Genomic DNA, 17,230 nt, shown 5'->3' with positions numbered 1-17,230 from the left:
GTGTGTTTATCATGTCCAGAGGGCATAGGTTGGAAAGCAAGCTAAGTGTGAAGTTGACTCTGTCCCAAATGGCTGCTTCCTTCTAAGCACAATAAACCACAAGTATGTGAACAGAGCATCATGACTTGACTGCTTATTAATATTCGTTCTAAGCCCATGGAACAAGAAGAGCCCTGTGGCAGCCATTCTTTGCCCTCACCTTGGCCAGGACATTGCATCTGGAGTCCAGACTTGAGACCCTGGCTACTTTGACTAGAACATTTATTTCCTGGTGACTAAATCACCTCATCCCATCTTCTATTTCCTGCCAGGCTCAGAGCCCCTACCTTCCCCACTGTGGAGGAGTCGACGTCCATTTCTCAGGAGCAGTGGACTGCTTCCGGCAGATAGTGAAGGCCCAAGGGGTACTGGGGCTCTGGAATGGATTGACAGCCAACTTGTTGAAGGTGAGAGGAGTGGTCAGTCTCTACTGCTTCTCTGTGTCTCCCAATTCTACCCTGTTCCTTTGCCGCTCCCCCTACAGTTTGCATGGAAACGCCCCCTCCAGCACTGATGGTAGCACAAGGCCCATGACTGCAGGCTGGCAGTCAGCCCTGAAGAGAGGAGACCTTGTGCGGTGTTGGGCATCTGATACCGCATCTCAGAGGAGCTGAGCATTTAGTGTAGGGGTTCCTAACATGGGGGGTTCATGGACTCCTAAGGGGAATCTAACCCCCCATCCTAAAATCATATGGAAAAATGTGTATGTATGTGCATACATGCATCTTTCTGGGGAGAGGATCCATAGCTTTCATCATATTCCCAAAGAACTCCAGGACCAAAAACTAAGGTTAAGAACTCTGGACTAACCTTGCACTAGTTGACGCATGAATGATTCCAGTCAAGACAAGCATATGTTGACAGGCATATGTCAACGTGCATATTAATCTAGACCCATGCTTCCCCGGGGCATGCCCTTCCATCACTCGGCCATTCTTCTCCCCCACTCACTGTGCCAGCTTTCATTCTGCCATCTTCCCTGATTCCAAAAAGAACTCTGTTGTGTTGTCCACAGACTTTGTCTCAGTTTACCCTGATGCAATTGATTGCAGACTCATTGACGTTTTCTTTTTAGGATTTTAACATGAGTTTCATTTTCTTTCTAAACAGATAGTTCCATATTTTGGAGTTATGTTTGGCACCTTTGAGTTCTGCAAGAGAATCTGTCTTTACCAAAATGGTTACATTGTGTCTCCTCTGACCTATAAATTGACCCCAGGGGTGGATCAGAGTTTGAAGCCCCAGGAATTACGCGAATTAAAGAAGTTCTTCAAAACTGGTCGACTAAAGTCTAAAAAGCCAACTCTTTAAAACTGAATGGCACTAGAAGTGCACTGACTGAAGGTGTGTTGTAATCACAGATAAATGTAGCCTCATAATTGTGCACGTGTGGAGCGACGAGAAATGCTGCTCTTGGAAATGAGAAGACGCAGCTGTGCACCCCCTCTGAGCTCCAGACTGATGTCCCTGTGAACACCTGCACCATGGGAAGGTTTCCCATCATGACCGTCTCATGATGGCATCTACCAGATTTTATAACAGATTTTATAGCACTAATGGAATGTGCAATTTACACTCTGAATGTAAACGTGCAATTTACACGGCACCAAAGAAAGGGCATTGCCATGACACCTCAAAGCAACGTGCAGTTGAAGTGGCTGAGCAGATACCACGTCAGGAGCTCAGCCACAGGGTCACAGCTTACAGTAACCCACGTCAGCCTAGTTTCACTCAATTTGACCCAAGGCTTCCCAATACAGTTCTAGAACTCATAATTTTTCCTGACTTCTGAGTGTACACACCACAATGTAAAGTATGCCTTATCAGAAACTAAATGAAAACATTTAACATTTAAAAGTTATCACTATCATTGTAGAACCGTCCTTCTTTATTTAAATTTGAAGCATCCCAGCCTTAGAATCTTGTGTTTCAGGAAGGCAGTATTTACCATGACTGCTTAATTATGCTCCGAAAGACCTTCCACTTGAAGTCGTGTACAGTTCAAGTGGCCTGAATTCTCTGCCTTTTTAACTTGCTTGCAAGCCTACCCTGAAAATAAATTATTTAGTCAACTTAAGTTATTCTCACCAGATATCCCGGTTGCCTACAAAGGATCAAATAGAACATTTAGCACACATACCAAAAAAAATGTAACTGAAAAACACTTCAGTCAGGCTAATCATCTCTACTAGATTTTTAAAAAATCAAATTGCAGATTGTTCCACCTTGGGGATTCTATGTCAAGTTTATATAACTATACTTTTGAGTAGTGCCTATCTATGCATTAAAAAAACAGTATCCAATATTAAGTTGTTAATTTATGTATATATATACACACACACACACAGAAGCTTTCAATATGTTGAAAGTATTTTTCCCCATTAAATTTATTTTCCAAAGAAAAATGATGCGTTAGTCATTTATCACTAATATGAGTTATAAAACTATGGTTAAATATATACTGGCCAAAATCTTTAAACTCTCAGAACCTCTCAGAGTTAAAATATACCAAAATCACTCATTTTTCCAACTGCTGTGGCAGACTGCGTTTTATGGGGAATAGCAGTTAATACCCATGTGAAAATCTCATCTGTGGCCCAATGTGTTTGTTAGAGTTTGGAGGGTGGCAAATTCTTTACCCAGAGTGAATATTTCATATTTGTTACTGTTTTCCTTGAGGTGAACAACTTTTTAAAAAGTTCTGAAATCTGAAAAAAAAAATTTATTTTTTTACTAAATCTAAATCCTAACTTCAGTTTACTTACATCATGTTAATATCTTCTGTGTATTCTTCCCCAACTATTATGAGATAGATAGCTAAGCTCTTGCTACTGCCACACAGAGGAATGTTTTCTGAGCTGCAGTTTTTATTTTTTTCAATAAATTGAATGGGGGAAAGAATATGCCTCATTTTTCTAATTTCAGAACAACTCTTTAAAACTCTAGTTCTGTTCCTAAAATAAACTCCCAGCTATGTTCATTTTCTCAGAGGTAAGAAGGGTGTGTTCTGCTTTTCTACTTTATGGCTGGCAGTCTGCACCAAACTGGACTAAGTGCTTTAGGAAAATTGTAATAAAGAAATGTGAGGCAATATTGACCCAGGAGTCACTTACAGTCTTAAGGAACAAAACATGCCTACATACATGAAATGACTATAATTACAAAGCAAACACAAGCAAAGGCATGATAATGTGGTAACAACTGTTCACAAGATTGCCAAGGGCCTCAATGTATACTTACTGAATCAATGATTAAGGGGATCATCATAGTTGAGAAGGGCCAGAAATGAGCAGGGGGTTTTGGAGGTAATGAGTCTTGAACTACGTTTGGAAGGAAGTGAGAGGATGTTAGTTGGTCAAGAATAGGTTGGGGCCGGCCCCGTGGCTTAGCGGTTAAGTGCACGCTCCTCTGCTGGCGGCCCAGGTTCGGATCCCGGGCGCGCACCGACGCGCTGCTTCTCTGGCCGTGCTGAGGCTGCGTCCCACATACAGCAACTAGAAGGATGTGCAACTATGACACACAGCTATCTACTGGGGCTTTGGGGGAAAAATAAATAAATAAAAATTAAAAAAAAGAATAGGTTGGAGGGCATTGCAGGTGGAATGCAGGGCATGTGCAGTGTCACAGAGGTGGAAGCAAGCACAAGGTGTTTGGAATAGAGTTCATGCATTTATTCAACAACTGCTGGGCATGCTGGGCACTCTGGACACAGTGGGACATGAGGCAGATAAGGTCCTTGCCCTCATGGAGCTTACATTCTAGTGAGGGTGGCAGTCAATACAAAAGTAGACTAATCAATAAGCTAGGTGATTACAGATTGTAATGTTATGAAGGGGATAAACCGGGTGCTTATTAGAGAATTATGTGAGGGTGAGGGAAATATTTTAAATCAGGGAGCCAGGGAAGGCCACTCTGAGAGTTGACCTTTGAGATGAGTCCTATAAGATGAGAATGAGCCAACCATGCAAAGAACTAGGGAGAAGAGCACTCCTGGCAGAGGGAACAGAAAGTGCAGAAGTGGTACTGGTGGTGGGGAAGACTCAGTGAACAGCAAAGAGATGAGTGTAGCCAGAGTGGTGAGTGAATGAGCGAGTGTAGGAGACGAGGTTGGATAGAGGGCCAGATCAGACGGCCATTTGGGCCATAGTAAGAAGTTAGATTTTATTCTAAATGCAGTGGAGAGTCACTGATGGTTTTTATGCAGAGAAGGAATAAAATCTGATTTTCATTTTTAAAATATCCCTCTGGTTGCTGCATGGATAATAGATTGGAGGGAAGCAAGGCTGTGAGTGGGAAGACCAGTTAAGAGATTATTACAAAGTCCAGGTAAGAAATGATGGCTTGGACTAGAATGGCGGCAATAAAGATGAAGAGGAGAATGGGTTCAAGACATATTTAGGAGTTGGACTCAGCAGGATTTGCTGAGCAATTGAATGTAGGAAATAAAAGGAAGGCACCTAGGTTTTTGGCTTTTGACTTGAGTAACAAGGGAGATAATGTTGCCATTTGCTGATGTGGAGAAGACTGGTGAGGGCCAGAGTTTTGGTAGGGAAGGAGTTAAAAGTTCTCTTTTGGGGCCAGCACCATGGCCAAGCAGTTAAGTGCACGCGCTCCGCTGCTGGCGGCCCAGGTTCGGATCCCGGGCGCACACCGACGCACCGCTTCTCCGGCCATGCTGAGGCCGTGTCCCACATACAGCAACTAGAAGGACGTGCAACTATGACATACAACTATCTACTGGGGCTTTGGGGGGAAAAAAAGGAGGAGGATTGGCAGTGGATGTTAGCTCAGAGCCGGTCTTCCTGAGCAAAAAGAGGAGGATTAGCATGGACGTTAGCTCAGGGCTGATCTTCCTCAAAAAGAAAAAATGCCCATGGAGACATCCAAGTAGAGAAGTCAAGTAAACCATTGGCTCAAGCATAGGCTGTCTGTGTAATTGTCCAAACCAGTTGTGGTAGACAGAATAATGACCCCTCCAAGGGTGGCCACATCCTAGTCCCTAGAACCTGTGAGTATTTGCCTTAAATGGCAAAAAGACTTTGCAGATGTGATTAAGGTTAAGGACATTGAGACGGAGAGATTATCATGGCTTATATGGGTGGGCCCAATCTAATCACACAAGTCCTTAAAAGTGGAAGAGTGGGTCAGAGAGACTCAAGGATGGAACAAGAGGCAGAAGAAATGAGGCATAAGAAGGACTTGATTCATTGTTGCTGGCTTTGAAGACAAAGGTGCCCAGGAGCCAAGGAATGGAGGTGGCCTCTAGAAGCTGAGAATAACCCTCAGCTGACTGCCAGCAAGAAAATGGGAACTTCAGTCCTACAACCACAGGAATTCAATTCAGCCAACAACCTGAATGAGCCAGGAAATGGACTTTCCCCTATAGCCTCCAGAAAGGGACCTGTTTATGTCCCATCATTCAGAAAGTGTCCTGCTAGACACCTAGATTTTAGCACAGTGAGACCCACATCAGACTTTTGACTTCCAGAACTATAAGATAATCCATTTGTGTTGCTTAAACCGCCGAGTTTGCAGTAATTTGTTACAGCAGCAATAGGAAACTAATACACCAGAACACTATTAATAATTGTGTCAGGATAATAAGCATAAACCAGGACCATGTGGCCAAACCAGGATAAGTCTGGGGTTCAGGGGAGAACGGTGGCTGCAGATAGAAATGTGGGTGTTGTCAGCAGATGGATGATGTTTAAAGCCAAGAGACTGAACGAGACCACCAAAGGAGTGGATGGGAAGAAACTCCTGGAGGAGGAGAAGCAAGGAAAAATGACACTGAGGAGATGGTGGCTAAAGAAAGGCCTCAAGATGTGGAGGAACTGGAACTCTTATACCCTGCAGTTGGGGATGTAAAATGGTACAGTCATTTTTGAAAACAGTCTGGCAATTCCTCAAGTAGTTCGACACAGAGTTACCATATGACCCAGCAATTCCACTCCTAGGTATATATCCCAGAGAAATGAAAACATATGTCCACATAAAGAGTTGCACAGGAATGTTTATAGCAGCATCATTCATAATAGGTAAAAAGTGGAAATGACCCAAACGTCTATCAACTGATGAAAAGGTAAACAAAATGTGATATATCCATACAATGGAACTACTTAGCAATAGAAAGGAATTGACTATTTATACACGAAAAAGCATGACTGAATTTCAAAATATATATATCAAGTGAAAGAAGCCAGACCCCTCCAAAAAAAAGGTACATACTATATGATTCCATTTATATGAAATTCTAGGAAATGCAAACTACTCTGTAGTGACAGCAGATCAGTGGTTGCTTGGGGAGAGAGAGAGGGATTACAATGGGGCATGAGAAAATTTAGTGTGGTGATGGATATGTTCACTATCTTAATTGTGGTGATAGTTTCATAGGTGTATACATATGTGAAAAACTTATCAAGTTGTACACTTTAAATATGTACAGTTTTATTGTCTGATAATTATACTGCAGCAATAAGACTTGTTTTGTTTTGCTGTAAGCAGTTACCCAGGGCTGGAATCCATCTAATGCTTTCTAAGCCTGCCCAGAGGGGCCAGAAATAAAATCCTTGGGTGAGAAAGGCTTCAAATGCTAAGCTGAGGCGTTTAGGTCTGAGCCACTAAGCAAAGGAGAGTCACCGGTTTCTTCAGCAACGTAGGTGATGTGATGAAAACTGGATGAGAGCTCGATTGTTCCAGAAGCTGAAATAGTAATGAGAGACAGGAAGACTGGCCCACAAACGATGAGCGTTGTTTTCTCCTCAGTAATTTCACTGCAAACACAAGTGTGATATTACAGTCTTCCGTATTGCAAATACAAGCCAGGTCTGAAAACTGAGAGTGCTTTTTCTGGGTACCTGTTAGAGATTCAAACTCTGCTTATATGGTCTCTGATATGGTTACCAAATTATAGGTAGGGTCCTTACCTGGGAGGGAGCACTGGCTTAAGCAGGGGTGGAGTGATTTGTTCATTAAAACTCAAGGGTTGGTGAACCTAAGTTAGTATTTTTCTTAGTATTAATCAAATCTAACATGTATTGAAATGCTTACTATGTACCAGACTGTTCATTCATACATTATCTCATTTAATTGTCCCTACAGTCCTTCAAGGTATAGGTACTATTATTATTCCCACTTTACACCTGAAGATGTTGAAGTTTGGAGAGGTTAAGCAACTTACCCAAGGCCTGACAGCAAGTGGCAGAGCCAGTCCTTGAACTCAAGCAGTGTGGCTCCAGGGCCCACCCACTTGACCACTGAGCTAAATTACCTCTCTCTGTCTATTTTGTCCCAGCTTCCCAAACTCAGATGCTCAAATCTATTCAATCTTATAGATTCAAAAGCATCAGGCCACAGAATCTTAGAATTGGAAGGGTGTAGAACTCTCCCCAGCCAAGACAGAAATCTCCTCAACAGTGTCCCTAACAGGTGACTATTCTGCCTCAACTCTTAACATTTCCAGCGACAAGAAGTTCCCTACCTCATAAAGCAACCCATTCCACCTTTAAGTAGCTCATATTTTAGCAAGTTATTTCTTGTTCAGCTGAAGTCTACCTTCGTGAAACTTCTAGCAGCTGGTGTTGATCCCATATAGAACGTCTAATTCTCTTCTACCCGACAGTCCTTCAATTATGAAGACAGTTATGATGTCCTTCCTTCACCCAAAGCTCTTTTCCAGTTCAATAGCTCTAATTCATTCAGCCATTTCTCATATGACATGATTAACAGGCACTTCACTTTCCTGACTGCCTTCTTTGAATATGTTCCAGTCTGTTAATATCCTCTTAAACATGGCATCCAGAAATGAGCACAAAGCTCTATGGGCTGGCCAGCCCAGAGTGGCCCAAGTGGGACTGAAAGTCCCCCTGATCTGTTCACCACCATCCTCTTGGTCCAACTCAAGACTCCTTAGCATTACCAAAAATGACTAATGACTCATAGTCACTGTGAGTGACTGCCAACTCACAGTCAACTAAGACCCCCTGTTCTTTCTCACACTTGCTACCGTTAAGCTCCAGCTCCTTGTCCTTAAATGTCCTGCACTAAACAAAGCCTTAGAACCCTTTACTGTGGTCCTTCCCATTGTATAAGCCTGGGTTTATTCTGGACTTTACCCCTTCTGATTCAGTTCCTACAAGTTTGTGATACTCTTTGGTCTTTGTCTTTGGAAGCCTAGCCCTCCTGTCATCTATACATGTACTTTTAAAATCTGAGCTCATCAGAGAATAATCTGTAAGGATCCTTTAGTTTATTAGATATCTCTCCCCTTTTAATTTCTCATTGGAATGTTTCCAAATCATACAGGTCTGAATTTATCTTAGCAATCTGTTGCCCTCTCGAGCGATCTTTCTCTTTTGATGTCTGGCCAGGAGAGCATACTTATCTTTTCTCTGATCCTTTTGAAGTTTACCACACACACACATTAGTTAACCTATCTGACCATGCCTAGCATTCTTTTGCTTAACAGATGCACGAGGCATGGTCAGTTTCCCCAAGATTCTTGTCACTTTCACTTCGCTAACCAGATCTTCCTTATTTATTGTCAGAATTAAGCCCAGTTGAGCAATTTACTTCACTGCTTCTTCAGTCTTCTGAGAACTGGAATTATCAGCAAGAGAGTCAAAAATTTATCCAATGTGTTGCTATCAGAATAATGCAAGTTCCAGCAGATATTCAGATGGTTTATGTCTCTGATTGCCATTTCTCGCCTATGTGACGGTTTTATGAAGTACTACTAGTAGCTTTAATCTCTCTAGGCAGTCTCTCATATACTTCCACAGCTACAATCACTTTCATTTTCACTGAATGCTTTTCACCCTCTAGCCAATGAATTACTGGTTATACCTTCTTGATATGTTACTACTCTGCTCTCCTTCTAGATGGTAGCTTTCTGAACCAGGTTTACCCTTCCTTTTCCAGATGTCAGTCAGAAGTCCCATTCTACCAAGTTTGAATGATACCTATAAAATCGTGTCTTCATGCTTGTATCAACATTTTACATTCACTTTATTACCCATATTCTGGGTGTGTTGGTACATAAATAACTGAGGCCTCAAGTATCATTTCTGACCTTCTTCCTTGTTTTTTCTTGAGAATTACTAGGCACTGCCTTAGCTTTAGTTCCTCTTTCTTAATTATACATGTATTCTACATAGTTTCCAGGAACACAGTAGTTACTAACACTTAGCCCCCACCATGCCTCACTGGAGGAATTTGTTTTTAATAAATTGACCAGCCATGTATCATTATCAACATCATCATCATTATCATTAACATTAGTCTCTATTTTCTTGGGTTCTTGCTCCTGGTTTCTTCTTATTTTTCTTCTTTCTTTACTTTTTTTTTAACTTGCAGACATAAAAATGTTGCCCAAAAAAACCAGTATAAAGAATTTCCATATATCCTTCACTCAGCTTCTCCAAATGTTAACATCTGACATAACCACTGTAACTAAGAATAGCATTGGTAGAATACTATTCACTAATCTACAGATATTCAAATTTCACCAGTAGTACCACCAATGTCCTTTTTATGGTCCAGGATCCAATCCGGGATCACACATTGCATTAAACTGTCATTTTCCTTAGTCTCCTTTAATCTGTGACAGTGCCTCAGTCTTTCTTTGTCTTTCATGACCTTGACACTTTTGAGAACATCTGACTCCTTGAAGTACACCTGGCGATAGGCAAGTAGGAGAGCTCCAGCTCACAGCGGATTGAGCAAAATATCAAGTCATGGCATGAAGTTGCTTTGAAATGACCCAACTTTTATTTCATCTTCAAGAAAACTACACTTAGGCACCCAGAGACTGAGAAGGGACAAATTCTATGTAATTATTTGATCATCTTTTTGTGGAGAGATAGAAATCTGACAGAACAGTAAATGTGGAAGTGCTTGAAACAGTAAGAGCTTTGGAATAGAATACAGTAGGGACATCGTGCTCAAAGGGAATAGCAGATGTGGTCAGCGAACGGTAGAAAAAGGGTACATAAGTGATGGCCAGGCGTATCAAAGAGAAATAAATATTTGAATGAAAATGCATGAATCAGAATGTCAACAGTTTGAACTAGAAAGGCTTTAAATTTTATTTTGAAATGCGTTCTAAAAGCCACCTCTCTAAATAAAATGCTCTGTAGATTTTTACTTTAGCTCTTAATTCTCTCACTAGTAGAGGGAGAGGAGTGACTATCACTTTCAGAGAATATACTCTTTCGGGCCGGCCCCGTGGCTTAGCGGTTAAGTGCACGCGCTCCGCTGCTGGCGGCCTGGGTTCGGATCCCAGGCGCGCACCAACGCACCGCTTCTCCGGCCATGCTGAGGCCGTGTCCCACGTACAGCAACTGGAAGGATGTGCATCTATGACGTACAACTATCTGCTGGGGCTTTGGGGGAAAAAATAAATAAATAAATAAATCCTATAATAGCACATTCCTATTAAAAAAAAATAATAAAAAAAAAGAGAATATACTCTTTCATTCTCTGAAACTGTACGCAAGGTCATTTCTGTATCCAGCTGCATCACTGTCATAATCAGCTAACAAGAAAAGTAGCAGCCTCTCATTAACACAGGTCAAAGATATCCCCCAGGAGCAACAAAGCTGGATTCAAAATTGCTCTTCTTTGAACACTTGCAGGGTGTGCCCATCACTTCGGATTGCTGGGGTTCTCGGGAAGACTTAGCAGATTGCAAAGTATAACTGAGAGGAAGGCGGACAATCTGGAGGAACCCTAGAACTGGGTCCTTTAACAGGCAGATCTGACAGCCCCAGTAGTCTAGTGGTTAAGATTTGGCGCTCTCACCGTCACGTTCCGGGTTTGTTTCCTGGTCAGGGAACCACATCACCAGTCTGTTGGTTGTCATACTGTGGTGGCTGCGTGTTGCTGGGATGCTGAAAGCTATGCCACCGGTATTTCAAATACCAGTAGAGTCAACCATGGTGGACAGGTTTCAGCAGAACTTCCAGACTAAGACAGACTAGGAAGGATGACCTGGCCACCCACTTCCCCAAAAATTGGTCATGAAAATCCCATGAAGAGCAGCAGAGCATTGTCTGATGCAGGCCTGGAAGGTGAGGGGTCCAGGCAGGGGTCCACTCTACTGTACACAGGGTCACTAGGAGTCGGAATCCACTTGAGGGCACTAACAACAATAACGGGCAGATCTGGAGAAGGTGGGAAAGGGCAAGAAAGTAAAGTGAGGGATAAGCCCTGGATGTGTTCAGCATGCTAGGCACCTAGGGTTCAGCTGCAATTGCAGTTTTCAACAGCTATCCTTATTTTTATAAACATTGTTGTGATTACTTAGACAGAATTTGTGATTACACTCTAGGCTCCTGTTCTGAACCTGAGGGAGTGCACTCAAGCTAACAAGTAGGTTTTAAAGAACCTGCGTAGCAAATGATTAAGGGGCTCAGTAAGCACTTGTCAATTGACACAATGGCTGTCAATCTAATTCTATTTATTCCTCTAAACGTTTCTGGAATTCAGGAATCTACTACATCCAAGAGCACTTTACCTGGGGTCCAGGGAGCCAAATGCCAGCCTAGTTCACACAGCCTCTGAACCTTCCTGGCACAACCTCTATACTTGGCTTCTGGCTGAAATAATTTCCCCACCCCCAGCCAAGTCCTTTGGCCCCTCCTCTGCCAATGCCTGCGAGATCATTGTTTCACTGTATTTGTTTAATATTTTGTTAAACTTCAAACGAGTCTGGAGCACGCTGACAGTGTCCCAACTCTGCTGTTCTCCCAATTTCCTCTAGCTTCATGGTGAAGCTCCAGGGCAGTGCCAGGTCTCGGCGGAGGAGAGTGAGGCACTTCCCTTGGCGCAAAATTTAAGGGGGAGCTAAACAATTCAGTAATCAAGATAAATGATTTTATTTTTTTTTATATTTTTTAAAGATTTTATTTATTTATTTATTTTTCCCCCCAAAGCCCCAGTAGATAGTTGTATGTCATAGCTGCACATCCTTCTAGTTGCTGTATGTGGGACGCGGCCTCAGCATGGCCGGAGAAGCGGTGCCTCGGTGCGCGCCCGGGATCTGAACCTGTGCCGCCAGCAGCGGAGCACGCGCACTTAACCACTAAGCCACGGGCCGGCCCAGATAAATGATTTTATAATGTACTATTTTCAAAACTCCAAAGTAACGCAAAAAACCATAGTGAGCAAATTATCAAAATTTATAAAATAAAGACAGGATCCCACCCTGCACTTGAATGACCCTGCCTCACGTGCCCCAGACCTGGGGCTCCAATCCTACTTTACTTACAAAAACAGGCGACCGGCCAGCGGGCTGTAGTTTGCCTATATGAATTTTTTAAATATTGCATTAACTATTATCTATCTTGATTACCGAGGGTTTTTTGGCATTCCCTTAAATCCTGCGCTTCCCCCTTGTCCCAGCCATGCTCCAGAGATTTCTGTCCAGGCACACCGTGACCTCCCCCCCCTCCTTCCTCACTCCCAGGCCTCTCCCAGGATCCCGCGTCCAGGTCCTGGGTATTCCAGGGGGCCGCCCCCTCCTCCGGCCAGGTCAGGCGCCGCGGGCGAGCCGGGGCGGCACGGACGGCGGCCCCGGGCGCGACTCCGTGGCTCCTCCCACCGCGCGCTGAGCCAATCAGCGGCCCCGCCGCCCCGCGCGCTGGGGCTCGGCGCCTGCCCTGGCCCGCCTCCGACGCCGGCCGCCCTGGCGCCGGCTCCCCGTATATAAATCGGCCATTTGCTTCGCTCCGCCCCAGAGCCCCGGAGTCGAAGCCGGTTTCTGAGTCAGTCCCGTAGTCGCCTGCCTCATCTTTCGTTTCACTATGACAGATGCCGCCGTGTCCTTCGCCAAGGACTTCCTGGCAGGTGGAGTGGCCGCGGCCATCTCCAAGACCGCGGTAGCGCCCATCGAGCGTGTCAAGCTGCTGCTGCAGGTACGTCCCGGGATCGGAGAGCCGGACCAGGAAGTGGGGGGAGGGGGGCGCGCAGAAATCAGTGTCTCAGAGATGGAGGAGATCGAATCCTTTGGAGATGTCCAGAGAAGTGGCAGCTTGGGGCAGGGGTGGCCGCAGAGTCTGACCAAAAGGCAGACTTGAGGCAGGTGCTTTAGTGACCTGAGGTTCTGGATTCAGTAAGGGGTCTGGGGCGGAGGGAGGTGAGGAAGACCAGGGCCTTGGCATCCCGGAGGCAGCGAACCCGGGCTCTCCGGGAGTGGCTGTTTCCCCGAGCCTTGGAGTCAAAGGCGAAGCCTGAACGCCGGCGCTAGAAAGAGGAACACCTGTCCTTACCGACGACCTCAAGGTCGCGACAAGGAAATAACAGCCTTGCGGACGCCATGCGGCCGGTTGAGCGGCCACGCAGCCAGCGGCCGCGCTTAAACCTCGCCGGGCCGGAAGCCGGCGCCGGGAAGCGCGTGTGCCTTCTGCGGCCGCCCCCGCGCGCCCGCCGGCGCGTCCCCGCGGCCTGCCTTCCCGCGCGGCGCGCTCTCCCGCTCCGGCTCTAGAGGGCGCCCCCGCACGGGCGTAAGGGTGGTGGCCCATGGGTCACCTCTAGGAGAGTAGTGGGGGCGGAGCAGGAGGGAAGCAGCTCCAGAGACCTGAGGCCTAGGCCACTGTCACCAAGGTGACCGCGCCCTACATGGGACTCGCCCTAATGCTTTGGCACCTGAGTCTAAGGTAGTGACCTTTCTCCCAGGTCTAAAGGTCGTGGATCCGCTTGAATGTGCCCCCTCCCCACCCAAAGGGGTGGCGGCTTAATGCCTCTAGTGGTGCAGATCACCTGTGACAAAGCTAGGAGGGTCCAGCCTGTGTGATATAGAAGACTAGATTTGGGGAAAAGTGGGAGCGTTAATTGAGATAATATAGTCTCTTCCCTTTTCCTTTCTCCGTGGTTGTAACTCTCCCTATTGGCCTCCTTCTTGTCGGTCAGGTGCAGCATGCCAGCAAGCAAATCACCGCAGAGAAGCAATACAAGGGCATTATAGACTGTGTGGTTCGGATCCCCAAGGAGCAGGGAGTCCTGTCGTTCTGGCGTGGTAACCTGGCCAATGTCATCAGATACTTCCCCACCCAGGCGCTCAACTTCGCCTTCAAAGATAAATACAAGCAGATCTTCCTGGGTGGTGTGGACAAGAGGACCCAGTTTTGGCGCTACTTTGCAGGGAATCTGGCCTCAGGGGGTGCCGCTGGGGCCACCTCCTTGTGTTTTGTGTATCCTCTTGATTTTGCCCGTACCCGTCTAGCGGCTGATGTGGGCAAAGCTGGAGCTGAAAGGGAATTCAGAGGCCTCGGTGACTGCCTGGTTAAGATCTACAAATCTGATGGGATTAAGGGCCTGTACCAAGGCTTTAACGTGTCTGTGCAGGGTATTATCATCTACCGAGCTGCCTACTTCGGTATCTATGACACCGCAAAGGGTAAGTTTGCTCTGTGCTTTGAAGGTATGTTCTTATGAGACAGTTTAAAAGGTCATGCTATCCTAATTTTCCAGGAGCCAGAGATTTTTTGTAATTGCTGAAGGAAGCCAAGGTCATCCAGTACAAGCCTTGTGTGCAGATGCAATTTGGAGGGAGGTGGAAAACAAGAAGTCAGTTAAACTCTGCTTTCTGGTAAAAGTGTCTCTTTCCTGTTCTCAGGAATGCTTCCAGATCCCAAGAATACTCACATCTTCATCAGCTGGATGATCGCACAGTCCGTCACGGCGGTTGCTGGGTTGACTTCCTATCCATTTGACACTGTTCGTCGCCGCATGATGATGCAGTCAGGGCGCAAAGCGAGTAAGTTTGAGCAGAAGATAAAGACACGGGCGTGGGGCATGGACACAAACTAGCGATGGGTGACCTTAAACACAGCAGTCTGTTCAGTTCACAGGATGGGGTTGGTTGGTCTGTGTCTGCTGCACAGTTGCCTTTGAGCAGGCCCTTTGCATGCCTGTGAATGAGGGTGCTTAAATGGTATTAGAGGTTAAGACTGATGGGTACTCTACATATGCCTGTTGTTCTCTAGTCACAGCATTAATATTTCAGTATTGGCCACGCTAACATGTAAGTGTCAGGTTTTTGAAAACTGACATTAGCTCTTAGAAGTGGGGCTCTGGTTTAGTCTCACAAATCTTAGGACTTTCATCAGCCTTCGGTCACCAACTCCGTGTCTTTATTCTTCGCAGCTGATATCATGTACACAGGCACGCTTGACTGCTGGAGGAAGATTGCTCGTGACGAAGGACCCAAAGCTTTTTTCAAGGGTGCATGGTCCAATGTTCTCAGAGGCATGGGTGGTGCTTTTGTGCTTGTCTTGTATGATGAAATCAAGAAGTTTACATAAGTTATTTCCTACTTTTCCCCCCCGCTGTGAACAGGCATGTTGTATTATATAACATATCTTGAGCATTCTTGGCAGACTGTTGGCTGTCTATTTATCAATGGCAACTATTTACTGGTTGAAAATGGGAAGCAATAATATTCATCTGACCAGGTTTCTCTTAAAGCCATTTCCATGATGATGATGGGACTCAATTATATTTTGTATTTCAGTCACTCCTGATAACAAATTTGAAGAAATAAAAAATATCTGAAATATAATTTTGTTTGTGGTTTATTTTCATATAAAAATATATTTTGTGATTTTAGTAAGTGCTGCATTTGAGTAAATGCTACATGTTCAATAAATGTAATATCTCCTAAAGTGAAGAGCTTTCTTTTAAAACCAACCTTCCGAGCCAGCCCTGATGGCCTAGTGGTTAAAGTTCGGTGCTCACTGGTTCGGTGGCCCGGTTTCGCATCCCGGTTGTGGAACCTCACCACTCGTCTGTCAGTAGGCAGGCTGTGGCGGCAGCTCACATAGAAGAACTGGAATGACCTACAACTAGCATATACAACTATATACTGGGGCTTTGGAGAGGAAAAATAAATTTAAAAAATTAAAACCAATCTTCAGCCATCCACTTACCAGAGAATAGCTTTGAAGTTCAGGCCCAGTGCATCCAAAACCATTAGTCCATTGCCTGTGGGTGGTCATAGCTGAATGAGCTTTCCCCCAAAGTACTATGTACCCACCTTTCCTAGTCCTCTGGTTATTAATCAAGAAATATAAGCTGAATTATTCACTTTAAAATAGTTTGCTATACGAATTTCATCTCATTGAAACAAAAAACAGTAAAATATAAGATACTAATAGTTACCAATTTTTGTCCTGTCGCCTTCCCTCATCCATCTTCACCTGGCTCAGGCCATTTTAATTTAATCCCGTTCAAAGCAGAGGATTAGAGCTGGTACAGTGCTGAGATTGCAGTGCTGTTAAAGATTATGGCGAGAGCTAGACAACTGCCACGGCTTCAAAACTCATTTTAGAAAGAGGAAACAGCATCTGCATTTTGCCTAACGCTAATAAGCCCAGTCAATGGAGGACATATATGTTGCTTTTGGATAAGCCCTTGTTTGGGATCCACATGAGAATGTGTGTGATTTCTGTAGCTCTTGGTTAGGCCTCAGAAATCCAGTGGATTTTGTCTGTAACACGAGATTTGTATGAATGAATAAAGCACGAGGGCTGTCAAGCCACAACGTTAAAAGTAGAAAATAATAGGCTAGGTGATCCACATGCACAGGTAAAACATGTTTCAGAGGAATATCGCACACACTGGCATGTTTAAGGGCTGCTCATAGACGGGCCTGCATGGCTTGCATTAATGCCCAGGGGATCCCAGGGGATTTTCTTGCATGCCCCCTGGCCAAGCACCTGAATTGTAGTACAGCTTAGCTGTTACGAACTCTTCACAATGTATACATATATCAAAACATCAAGTTGTACACCTTAATATATATAATTTTTATATGTTAAAGATATCTTAGTAAAGTTGTTTAAAAAGACCAAAACTAGGGGCCGGCCCGGTGGCGCAAGTGGTTAAGTGTGCGCGTTCTGGTGCAGCGGCCCAGGGTTCACCGGTTCGGATCCCTGGCGCGCACTGACGCACCGCTTATCAAGCCATGCTGTGGCGGCATCCCACATAAAGTAGAGGAAGATGGGCATGGATGTTAGCCCAGGGCCAATCTTCCTCAGCAAAAAGAGGAGGATTGGCAATGGATGTTAGCCCAGGGCCAGTCTTCCTCAGCAAAAAAGAGGAGGATTGGCACCGGATGTTAGCTCAGAGCTGATCTTCCTCAGAAAAAAAAAAAAATTCTGTTCTGGTATCAAAGAGGCCTGGATTCTTCCAC

General features: G+C 44.8%; 2 protein-coding genes across 2 annotated transcripts in view; both read left to right on the top strand.

The window, feature by feature from the left end:
* SLC25A43 (solute carrier family 25 member 43) overlaps positions 1–2,995 on the top strand; it is a 37,836-nt gene extending 34,841 nt beyond the window's left edge. Inside the window, exons 4-5 of the mRNA XM_087426387.1 lie at positions 312–446; positions 1,150–2,995. Coding sequence (XP_087282513.1) covers positions 312–446; positions 1,150–1,350 — 336 coding nt within the window. The 3' untranslated portion in view covers positions 1,351–2,995. The remainder of the gene's footprint in view (positions 1–311; positions 447–1,149) is intronic.
* A 9,777-nt stretch (positions 2,996–12,772) lies between these two features.
* On the top strand, positions 12,773–15,598 carry SLC25A5 (solute carrier family 25 member 5). Its single transcript, XM_004442260.3, has 4 exons — positions 12,773–12,953; positions 13,948–14,434; positions 14,654–14,794; positions 15,184–15,598. The coding sequence occupies exons 1-4, from the start codon at positions 12,843–12,845 to the stop codon at positions 15,339–15,341; spliced, it is 897 nt and encodes a 298-aa protein (XP_004442317.1). The 5' UTR covers positions 12,773–12,842; the 3' UTR covers positions 15,342–15,598.
* Positions 15,599–17,230: the final 1,632 nt, after the last annotated feature.

This window comes from Ceratotherium simum, chromosome X, assembly GCF_057802395.1.
Source record: "Ceratotherium simum simum isolate JZ-2026a chromosome X, ASM5780239v1, whole genome shotgun sequence".
NCBI lineage: Eukaryota > Metazoa > Chordata > Mammalia > Perissodactyla > Rhinocerotidae > Ceratotherium > Ceratotherium simum.
The sequence above is the reverse complement of the archived record's forward strand: the minus strand, read 5'-3'. Positions and strand labels throughout refer to the sequence as shown.

Coding starts and splice junctions, on each gene's coding strand:
- SLC25A5 (XM_004442260.3), top strand. CDS start 12,843: ATGACAGATGCCGCCGTGTCCTTCGCCAAGGACTTCCTGGCAGGTGGA. Junction 12,954..13,947: donor GTGTCAAGCTGCTGCTGCAG/GTACGTCCCGGG, acceptor CTTGTCGGTCAG/GTGCAGCATGCCAGCAAGCA. Junction 14,795..15,183: donor GCAGTCAGGGCGCAAAGCGA/GTAAGTTTGAGC, acceptor TATTCTTCGCAG/CTGATATCATGTACACAGGC.